Here is a 12,354-nt window from a genome sequence, read left to right as displayed (position 1 = left end):
GTTCATCTTTAAAACGCTACAATATTATGCGGGAAATCAGTTAGAACCTAATTATGCTGACTGAATCAGCCGCAAACATCCTTAGCCAAATGAAGTCGATTCATTCGGTTGGATATTGGTCAGGTATATTTAACATAATATATAACCTCGGAAAAAGTTCGATTCCTGTACACGCTGTGATCCGGTTTCCATATTACACAGTGTATAGCTGTCTAACACTTCATGATATACCATTATACCCCACCCACATAATGCATTAACTAGCAAATAGACAAATCTAAATTTCGGGAGGGTACCACATTTTTATTTCCAATTACCAAGTATCCAGCACTTACTGTGCGTTAAATCGGGAGTACGTTAATAATTCGCAACACACAAGCATCCACACTGTTGATAGGGGCAACCTACCCTAGGCCAACGAGGCCGCCTTTGTGCAAGTATCAAGCTATACCTACCGGAAAATTAATTAAAAATAGTGAAAATAAATACAATAATTAATATGATGTATGCCAATACATCCTTTCCTTTGAACCTTGAAAATCGAAACGTTTATGGGGAGGCACTCCAAACTCCACCTGTGTGGGGACGTACTTCCCTGGTTCTTACTCGCCTTGTTGCAAACCAGCATCCGCCAGTGAATGCATTCATTTATCGCATTGACATACTGACGACTTGAAGCTGAAGAAATCAATGTAGAAAAGATGATGATAGTAGAGAAGAAAAAGTAAAAAAAGCACTTTTCTTGGGGAAGAGCTACAGTCAAAATGGCACTGCATTCTTCAATCAAATCTGAGCTAAAACTCTTCCTTTGTCCCGAGTGATGAAAATAACTTACGAGCCTCTATTATTAACTGATTACGACCCCATGCACAGACACTCATCCTCCTCCGAGTTTAACAGGTTTAAAAAGGTGATAAAGTGATCATGGGGGTGAATCGACCGTGAGGAGCAAGAGAAATTTTCTATAGAAGCGTCATCTATCGACGATTGGATCAATTAAAAGATCCCCGGAGCGGAGACACTTGACCCAGATCTATACGTACGCGAAACGAGAAAGCGCTCGCTAGGGAGTGAGCGGAGGGTAGGGGGTAGGAATGGATGGGAGGTTAAATGGGGCCCGGGAGCATTCGACGTTCTTGGTGCGCGATGGCGGGAAACGGATCAGGAATCGAACCCCAAGGCGATCGGAGTCGAAGTCGGTCGCACCATTGGAGAGAGAAAGAGATTTGGTCGGCAACATATCTCTCCTCACCCCCTCCCTCCTCCCATTCCAAGTGACTCCAAGTCAGTCGGTCGCAAAAGGAGTTGGAGAGCGAGAGAGAGAGAGAGCGAGCCAGGAGCTGGCTGTCTCCTGAATCCTTTTTCACGACCGCCTTAATCGAGGGAAATGCAGACTCGGGCAAAACGGTCCAGCGTGAGAGCGGAGAAACACTCTAAAATTGGAGCCCCTCTGGCTCCGTCTTTGATCGCGGACATGCTTCCTTTGACTTTCCAGAGAGGGAGAGAGGGAGAAAGAGATAGGACACGAGTGAAATGTCTTCTCTCCATCCCTCCGCAAAGTTCAGCTCTGTCTTTCTCTCGCTCCAAAGCCAGAATCCCTAAAAATTGAGGTCCACGAGCGGAAAAGGGTTGAGTTGGCTCGGGAAAGAGTTCGATCCCGGAGGACGCTGTAATTCGGTTTGGCTATCAGCGAACGGCGATATTCTCGTTTCCTTCTATTCCAACTTAAATGCAAATAAAATGGAATACGCATAAGCATATTTAGACTCCCAAGTAGGTATATGTGATTGCATTCTTGGCAATATATAAATTGTTCAATAAGCATAAAATGCGTATATGGATACTCGTCTACCTGTTTGCATGACTCATGATAGCTATTCAAAATATCTTCAGTGAAATGCAAGATATTACTTTCTAAAGGCACCAACAAGGTTTGACACAGTAGAATATTTGAAGCAATTAAATCAGTCGAAAAATACCTTAAGGTAAATAAATTTTAGCAATATCCAACGAAAGAATCGACTTCATTTGGCGAAGGCTGCTAGCGGCTAGACTAGATTAGACCAAAAGCACAAAATTATATAAGCAGGGGAGGTTTGCATGTAGTGCTGGAACCTTATCGATAGTGGGATTTTGCTTCCGTTGTTTATGATTTTTGTAATATTCAATGACGTTTTGGAAAAGAAAATCTGAAACTTATATTACAATATGTAAAGCAAATAAGTGCATTCAATAATATTTATGGTTACACAGTAGGTATGCCGTTTCGTACCAGCCAACAAAAAACTTATAATTCGCCTGTTTGGTATTTCTGGATTTCTACTACTCTTCTGCTTCAATTTAGTAACAAGTACTGTAAAGTTATGGCATTTGCGTAAGAATATCAAATTGATAAAAATGTGAATCTTTGATTGAATAATTCCATCTCCTATTTGCATTTACATCTACAAATATGATGATGAGAAGATTATCTGTAATAGAGAAAACAAAAACAAACAATTTTGGAAAAAAGTATTCATTAAAAAATGTGGTGGTATAAGACAAAACTGACAATAAGAGCCTGTGTAAAAGTTCAAATATTGAGGACCTTCGTGTTGCCAATCAGGAATCACTGAAATCATAGGGCTTTGTTTCTACTCACAACAACATACAACTGACTGAATGCTCTTAAAAAATACAACTAATTTCAAGAAAATTTTGAAATTGTAAGTCTACACTGGCGAGATGAGAAAATTATTAACGATTGGAAAATAGCATAAATAAACGCTCTTACGCATAACTCTTGCATTTGTGTCTAAATATAATAGTATGTAATTTTAATAAATACTCCACTAGCCTCAGTAATCGTTTCAAAAACATAATGCCTCTGATACAAAATACGAGTATAACATGAGTGCTTCTTAGCGCTAATAATTAATTCACAATGAGAATAGAAATCAACTTTATTCATGCATTTTCACTATGGGGGCTCTGAGATCATTCTTTTAGAAAGAGAAGAATGCTAAATGCTAACAATATGAAAGGAAGTGCCGAGAAAACTACATTTAGACGCGCAGGAAAAATCATCCTATAATAATTTTAACCTGCAATACTTGCAATGCACCCACAAACTCACTTGAGTGCACCACCAATCAATTGGAGTATTGGTGTTCATAATAAGAGAAAATATTCCCACGATGTACAACATTCCTAAACAAAAAACTTCCTCCCCTATCTCCATAAGCTATTCTGAGTTGATGTTGCCTAAATGAGTAAATGCTAACTTTGATGCCCCATACTTAAATCTATTATGCCCTATAGAATCACCCTACATTCTAAGGCCACGCAACGCGAAACCATCTGCAATATTTGGAGAAGAAATATAGCGTATATAAAATTTATAATAAACTACCTTAAAAGTTGAAATCACCATCTTTAGATCATCTCCTAAAAAATTTTTCTGTTAGTTTTTGGCATAGCTTTTCCACTAATTCAGGAAAAGGCAATATGGTAGAGTCATAAGAATCCGGCAGGTTTCAAAAGCATCTTTTGTAGCACAACTTTATTACTGTAAAAGTCATTTCCTATCCCTCCACCAAGTAAAACGGAAAACTTTTCCCAAATCACAGCAAAGGGGAACAAGTATAAGACAAACGTTTTTATCTAAAACTGTGGTTCTTCCAGCTTTATTTTCTTGGAATTTTGCATGTATTTTTTATTTTTAGCTCTCCAAAGTTCCTGGAATTCGCTGTTTTGTGACTTGAAGAGAATTTTTATTGAGCTTTTGCAGAAAAGAGTTGAAAATTATGCAGGCCCTATTCCCTACATACCAGTAAGTTGATGGCCTGGATGATCCATAAAATAAATCTTTATTCACTCCTTTTAAAAATTTTCTTAGGGAAGGCATAAATAGTTATCCGAACGATATACTGTATTCAATAGACTTTTTGAAGCCAAATATATTATTTAAAAAGCAATACATGTGTTAAATCACTTAATTTCTAGATTTTCAATTTCTGGGCACTGCATCTTAAATGCTCGTAAACATTATGTATGACGCATCAATAAATTTGGAAACAAAAATAAAAAATTTGCGATTAAAATTGAGAAAATAAACAAAAAAATATTAAAGAAATCATAGGGTATTGTGTAGTAGATGGGCAACTTAACCCTTTGTCAGCAGCGTCACATTTTGGAACGCTATTTGTCGTGCGGAGTCTCACTAACACCATTTTGGAAGGGTTAAAGAAAATTCATGAAAGTAGAAATAACTTTTTTAACTACAATAAATCATTCATTGAATACTTAATTTCATGAGTGGACAAAGGCAGATTTATGCATAGTAATGGTGGAGATATTTGTATTAATAAAATACTGAATATACTTATTTTGATGATTCTTTCTATTTCTCTTCCATCGAAATTATATCAAATTTATTGCAATAATAATTCGTAGCGATAGGACGAATTCAGTTATCCCAAAAATTAGTGCTTTAGAAATTTTTTAATTGGAATTATGAGCGTGTTTAAAAACTTAGCGGTGAATATCACGAAGATATTACCATGGAAACATGTATTGTAAATCAAGTCGTCTCGTGGCGTCGACCAGACTCCAAAAACAACAAAATATCAACATTTATTCCATAAGTATGATAAAAATTTCAAGCGCAGCACTCCGTCCGTCGAATGGGACGGTAAGCGGTGGTCCCCTAGGCGCCTTTCGTTAAGAGCAGGCTCATGCCGACGCCGGGTTTCTCTCCACCCTTCCTTACGTATACCTTTCCTCATGGCGCAAATGACCTCAGCTGTCGGTCGCCTCCTCCAATACCATAGCATACCATAATATATAACCATATTGGTGATATTTCAGAATCAAAAAATAACAATATACGAGGAATATGGATTTCCTAACAATGAAAATACGATGTGGGGAAAGAAAAAACGCGTCTGGTAGACGCAACTAAAGGAGGGTTACAATATTTATGATTATAATTTATTTCTGAAGCGAAATCATCCATATCCGTCTTCTTAAAATATCTAATATAAAAAATTGCTCGCCATGAAATTTCACATGAAAATATTGGCAACATAAACAGTTGCCACAAAGCGATATAAATTCCAAAAGCCTTCTCCAGCTGAGTAATCCTCCTTAAAATGAAAAACTATTGATACATTTATAAATGTCGAAAATGTCTAATCGAAGATATTTTAATTTGTAATGTGAGTACCGGTAGCACATAAACCCATAGCCGCATAAGATTGAGAAAAGGAAGCTATGAGCCTAAGCAACATATATGATGACGCTTTTGATAAGACTACCAACATCTCAGGTGGTAGAAGTTTCACAAAAGTATGATAAACCAGTGTGAGTGGGCATAGGAATAAAATATGTGCAACCTGAGTTTGCTCCGTTTTTATCGTTCCGCTATTGGGTAATCATAGAAAGAGATATAAGATATTCATCCGAAGAGTGAAAGATAAAAGCTACTTTCTTAAAATCCTGAGAAATAGACAGAAGAGCCTAATGAGATCTGATGGCTTCATGGCCATCTTATAACATTTAATCTATATTTTTCTTCCCCAAAAATGTGTTTAGTAATTGTACTTGATTTTTATCTAGAGTATGGTTATATCATTGATAATTAGGCTATCTTGAGGGCAAAGGCTTTCGATTACCAAGTAATTTATTTCCCACATTTGTGATGTTAATATCCAGCCGAATTCAACTAAATTGGAGACAATGGATACATGTTGCACAACGTAGCGTGGATGCAATCCTGTGTCAACGACGAGCAACATCCCGAGAAAGTGAAAATTAAGTTCCCACAATTGGCCAGGATATTGATAAAATTTAAAAAAAACTAAAAAACAAGATAGTTTCAGAAATAATTATAATCATTCCAGGGGCAATTAAGAGATAACGCGAGATTTCTCCAACCTTTCTCCAAACCCTTGTACACAAAGAGGGTTTAGAATAGCTTCCGGATTGGTTGCTTATATTTTTAATGGCTTTCTTCTTTATTTTCTCCCCCCCCCCCCCTTAACAACAGCGTCAAGGGGCCTCGGGGGCGATAAGCATCCGTCTCCATGGCAACAAAAACACCCTTAACCCGTTTTACCTCCTCCCCCCTCTGGCCACCTCTTCCCCGCTCTGATGACTCACCTACCTCGAGAGCGTCTCCTTTCTTGCCGCTGGACGCGACTCCTTGGCCGCCTCCACTCTGCACCGTATTCATCTCGGAGACTTCAGATGTCCTCTTCGCTTAAAACAAGGCTCTGTTGACGAGAAATATCGCCTTCACCGTCAGCTCTCTCTCCGGAAAACAGGCGTCGAGAGAGGGGTGCCTTCAAACACTTGCAAAATCCCGAGACCGACGCACTGATTGGGAGCGGTGAGAAATAGGAGCACACGAGTCTCTCGAAAGTTTACCGGAGCACACAGGGGAGTTGAATGGGTGGAATTTCCAGGAAGGCCCGAAAACTTTACCAAGCCGGGCTAACGGGAATGGACAGACAGGAAGTCTCCTTCTTTTGGGGGAGTCGAGGAACCGTCCTGTCGCGGGGGCCGACGTATCTAATTTGGGTTGGCGTTGGCTAAACAAATGGTCGATAACCCTGTTCGGGTTGGAAGGAACTGCAGCTATCAAGATCGCTTGGCCCTCTTAATTGCCTTTCCTATCACCCACAACGGAACACCTCCCCAAACTCTCCCGAAAGGAGCCTCAGAGCCCTTTGTATCCCTCACAAGTCAACGTAGGAACCGTCTACTGAACCAGGTCGACGTCCCTGCTCAAGTACGGCCCAGATAGTTTGGCAATTGTCTTGATTCGGGTACCAAGTCGTTGACCCCCCAAAGTTTTTGAACAGCGATCCTAACTTACAAGAGAGTGGAAAAGTTCAATCCCTTGTTTTCAACTTTCACGCTCAGCTTCCTCAGAGAGAAATCAGTTTATGGAGACCGACTGACGGATATATTGTATATTACTTCACGACCCACCTGCTCAACTGGCGTGCGATATTTGCAGCATGTATCAACTTCGAGATTTGTCTTGGGCATTCAATCTATCGGAATCGATTTCGGTTTTCTATAAATCGGTAATTCTTTCGAGGTTGCTTCGAACGGGGACTTTCGGACGGGGTTGATTCAACTGCTACTGCAGGGTATGATACTGCGTTTTTTCTCTAGAATTTGCTTCTTCAGACTTTTTCAGCGCCTTAAAATTTGGCTACAAACTTAGAGATCGATTTAAATGGCTAATACCGTCATGAATGCGGAGATGTCTCTCAGAACAAGATGAATGTGAGAAAGAGCGCTAGATTATTTTTCTTCAGCATTTCACAACGTACAAACTCACACGAATAACATTGTCTGCTACTACAACATCGAAATGCCTCGTGTTATAGAGCGTTATAATTATTTTAAAACCCTTATTTTAATGATAAATTACAAAGTATCGGATCCTTTCAGAGGTCTTTCAGTACTAACGACTCGATACCCTGTTGTCTGAAAGAATCTTATATTTCTAAAGGTTTTTCTTAAAAGGATAACTTTCATTCACGTTTTACGATGATAACAATTTATTAAAATCTGAACCTTTACAATGCAACTTCAAAAGCGAGTATTAAAAATAATATCAACAACATTCATTGATTGTCGTACCGAAAAACGTGTTGTCTTAAGCAACAATCACATCTCTTGCGACGCAAATTCTTAGGTTAAGTTACTGGAACCCCGCGAAATATTAGTATTAGAAGATAATTATAGAAAGAGAAGAGAATAGTAAGACGTAAGATTTAAAGATATGGAAAAGATTATCGTCAAAAATTTGGAGAACGATTTCCACCTATGGAAGAGGATTATATGGTGCATGAATTTTTTAATTTTAGTGAAGAAGAATTCAGATTAAGTTTCCTGCCATATATTTATGTTCATTATAGTGTCATACTTTAAGTAAACCAATCAGTGGTTTCCACACATTTAGAAAATTATACTGACAGAATTAACGAGGAAATTTTGTTAAAAGGATTTTTTTCAACCAAATGAAAAAGGGATTTTAAATGCCTAGTAGTTCCTTTATCGTTCCAGATAATTTTCCAAGGATGAAAATTGGAGGAGATATTTAAAACTATGCAAAACTGTTTTGGTGAATACCCGATAAAAATAATGTGATGCTTCTGATTATTCTGAGGTTGACTTCAATGCTCAACAATATTTCCGCAACAAATACAGAACTCCCGTAACGAATACGCACTTCGCTTCGAATTACAGCAGGAACAACATCGATTCTGCGAAGGTTTACATTAAGCTCGACTCCGTGCTGCTTGAGAGAACATTAGCAACATCAAATAATTCCAACAGGTTATAGATCTCTGCTAAGAGAAGGATATTTCCGCATTATATTCCCTCTTTGCCTCACTGCTCTCCGCGATGAGCAAGTATTTTCGGGGCGTCCTCCTCGGGATGAAAAGAGAGAGATTAGATCAAGACTGCTGAGACATATTCGGGAGAGAATTTTAGTTTTAGTCCTTTTTTCCGCGGATCAGTAGAGTTTCGGTACGGAAGCACTCCGGAGGATGATGGTGATGTGGGGAGAAGTGAGGAGGATGGGGGTATGGAGAATGATAAAGAGAGAGAGAGAGGGCGCCCCTTGGACCCTCCCACACTCTTTCCTTTCGGGATCTTCTTCAAAGCGCGGCGGGAGGCAAAGGGTGTGGGGGCGGAGGGTCGTGGTGCGGCGGTCGAGCGGTCGAGGGCGTGGCGCCGGCACGTGGTTGCCGAGCGAGGGCGGCCAAAACACCGCTCGCACCACCTAGGTCTTCTTCCATCTTACCCACGAAATCTCACTAATGCTATGAGGTTCAATATTTCTGACTCACGGAACGTCTCAGGGACAAATCTCTCACTCAAACTAGCCGCAGGCCAATATTCCTCCCTCGGGGGAAAATTTTAAACCGGAGGTGGGATATATCACATGAAGTATCCCCCCGCAAACAACGCAACAAACTGAAAACTCTTCGTATGAATATTAAGGTGGAATCACCAGTCTAAAATTGACTTTATCAGTAAAAAGAATGCTGGAATAGATTATGGAGAGTTCTGAAGATGAGATACACCCTTTAGGGTCCATCATTACCATCTTTTCCACTCTTTACCAATCTCATCCGATCTCACCCGATTTACTATTGTGAGAAGCATTGATTTAACATTTCAGTAAAATCATTGATGCCTAGATAAAAGCAGTTTGGATACAGTGAGGAATGACGATACACTTTTGATGAGTCGTCACGGGATATTAATAAGGAATAGCGACCGCCGGCTCTTAGTCACGAGTCCTGAGTACGGTTAGCGTTCGCCGCGGTGCCTTTAGACGCCACTTAAATCGTCACCTGGTGAGACGTTGAGGGCCGACGGAGTCTACAAAGTAAGCTTCTGTTTTCCCCGCTTCTTCCAATAATTGTGACCTTATGGACGAGGTGAGTCCTTTCGAGGAAAATTTGGTCAGCACTTAAGTAATGAACACCGAACGCCACAATACCTCTTCGGTAGTCTTACCCAGGGTGTAAAAAACACATTATTTATCACCCCATTGGCCTCTTCCTTCCTGGCATTTTGACTTATTTTATCTCATTCCGGAGACGTCGTTAAAAATAAAAATATCACCGTAGTAAAGAAAAGTTTTGAGTCTTATTTTATGCGTTCACATTATTATTTTGCACTGTTTACAATTCCCAGGCGGTCATTTTCTAACAATAACACTACACCACATCCAAAATGGTAAAATACAGAAAAATGTAAACACACTGAGCGTAAACCTTAAGATGACGAACAAAAAGCCGAGTTCACTGACACCAAAGGGAATGTTGTCGGGCAGAAGTGGGCGGAGACACACGCCACGATTTTCCTTGTATTACTATCGGTCCTTTGTGTGCCGGTTTAATTAGGGTTGACAACTAGAGAGATGATGACAGACAACCCTCGTGGGGTTGGATAAGAGACGGTATTCTTTATGAGGAAGAGAAGCACCGCCGTACAGGACCGCGGTAGAGAGAGTCAGCGGGTCGAGAGCAGCGATGTCAGCCGCCAACTGCGATCGGGGAGCCCGGCGCCCAGGCGATCCCAGCGCGCGCTGGGAGAGGGGAGGGGAGGAATGTGGGGTGGGGGCGGAGGGGAGGGGTCCCGCAGCGCGTGGACTGGGGGATGGGAGCATTCCGAGAGTTCGGGCGGAGGAGGAGGGGGAAAGAGGGGCAGGATGCGCGCTTCCCCCTTCGCCGAGGATTCATTCACACTTCAGCATCACATTGCCTGGACCTTTTCCGCAGTGCCTTGAACCCTCGCGCGTCTCCAAGGGAAGAAGGTTTTGCTATCACTCGGTGACGGATCCAGAGAAGGGCTAGAGGTACCCAAACCCACATCGGATATAATACAATCAACAATTTGGGGTATCCAAAATGGTACCTTTGTCCAGCTGTCGCCAATATTTCTGATTTGGACTCTATATTATAAGGAATAAAAGCGTAATGAATTGTAGAAACTAACCATGAAGTAAAATTACAAAAGATATCCATAGATAGATGTTTTAAAAACTTATTCCTTTGGAAAATTAGAAACTTGACGAACTTAAAAGTGCTACTACAAGCCAAAAAAATTTCATAACCTCCCGGACCCCACTACTGCTGTGAGGTTATCGAGGTTAGCCCCCAAGTCCCGCCACCTGCACCACCCCATCGAAGTAAGATGTCTACACCCATAAACATGTTAAATGTGCGCAGAAAATGACGAGAATTTTAGTTCTTTGAAAAAATGTTTATTTACTCGCCTGCATTAATGTTGTCGCATTTAAAATAGTCCCCCACTATATATATTCATTGTAATAGATGTTTATATCCACTTCAATAACTCTTTTCACGTTTTCTTCGAAAGATGTTTCTCATCTTCAACGCTTTTACTGCACCATAGAAACGTTTATACCACTCGTAAATTCTTATTATGCTCATAGTAGGCTCATTGTACTTTATTAACATGTTACACCCTTATTTGCTGATCGTTCTTCGCTTTGCAATCATTCTTTGATCCATTTACTTTAACTAACGAAAATCGCCGATGTCGTAAAAGCAAAATTAACGTCAGCGGTTGCCACAGACATAGTAAACAATGTATACAGCTGAAACTTATGTCATACTTCAGGGAAATATATACCAACATACTAAAAACAATGACAAGAGTAATTTCCAAACTAGCGAGATTTGAAAACTTCCTTTATTTTTTTAAGAGACCTCGAAAGAATATTATTTCGAGAAAAGTTCATTATATGACAGCATAAAGTACCCTACCAAATAACAAAATTCTAACAAATAACAAAATCAAAAGCCATGGTATTCTACGTTATATTGTATATAAATTGAATCTAATCCGCAAATAGAAATTTGACCATGGAACAAACGAATAATACCTTCTCAGAGTCATTTATGAAGCCTTTTCATGAGATAAAATTGATTGTTTCTAAAAAGTGTTACCTCTAAAGCTACACTACTTCCACTATGCATGGAATTTCCTGGAGCACTCATAAGTTTTTTAAGTTGAAACGAAATTTTTGATAAAAAATTATGAGGATCTAGTTTCCCGTTGCCAGGGAGAAAGGTCTGCCACTATCCCTTTTTTGACGTTGTGTAAATCATATGCCATGGCCATGAGACGGGATGAGCCAAGATGAGGCCACTCATACGCATCCAAACCCACCTTTCAGCTGAAGAGCAGAAAAAGCGGCTCATTATAAACATAATTGTGTACTTAATGTGTTATATGGGCTTACGAAGATAAAAATGATGTATTATTAAATTTCAGGAAGAATAATATCACCCGTCTTTTCAGTAAATGGTTTCATAACGTGCCATATAATAACATTTAAAACACGCCTCAGACTCGTTCATTTTTATTAAAAAATCGGAGGTTCACCACGTGATGTTTAGTAAACGAAACCACAAGAGTAGCACAAGGAAGATCCTGGATACGCTGAATATGCTGAGCTACAAACACATTAACAATGATCTAGAAGAATAGAATAAGTAGAGAACACGATAAATCATTGGATATCGAGTATTATCGGCTCATGTATTGAGAAGACAGGAACCTATCCTTACTAATGAAAAAGAAATATAATTGCATGTATACTATAAAAAACATAGGTACGCTGATGGTATCCGTAAATGCTACAACATTATAAATATGTGACTTACAAAATATTACGCGTGCCATCTCCAAAATTATTAAAAATACATAAGTTACGATCAACTCACGTCAAAATTTAACTTTTAGGATTAGCTACACTCTCCGCTAATTAATTACCAAAATAATAGACACTAAGTGATTTTTAGCAAC

At 39.6% G+C, this 12,354-nt stretch overlaps 1 protein-coding gene across 2 annotated transcripts in view; it reads right to left on the bottom strand.

Annotated features, from left to right (window-relative positions):
* LOC124156447 (inactive dipeptidyl peptidase 10-like) overlaps window positions 1–10,044 on the bottom strand; it is a 643,784-nt gene extending 633,740 nt beyond the window's left edge. For both annotated transcript variants that reach the window (XM_046531006.1, XM_046531007.1), the window contains exon 1: window positions 6,146–10,044. In XM_046531006.1, coding sequence (XP_046386962.1) covers window positions 6,146–6,214 — 69 coding nt within the window. In that variant the 5' untranslated portion in view covers window positions 6,215–10,044. The remainder of the gene's footprint in view (window positions 1–6,145) is intronic.
* Between the last annotated feature and the right edge of the window lie 2,310 nt (window positions 10,045–12,354).

This window comes from Ischnura elegans, chromosome 3, assembly GCF_921293095.1.
Source record: "Ischnura elegans chromosome 3, ioIscEleg1.1, whole genome shotgun sequence".
NCBI classification, from domain to species: domain Eukaryota; kingdom Metazoa; phylum Arthropoda; class Insecta; order Odonata; family Coenagrionidae; genus Ischnura; species Ischnura elegans.
Note: the sequence above shows the minus strand (reverse complement) of the source record. Positions and strands in the feature narration are given on the sequence as shown.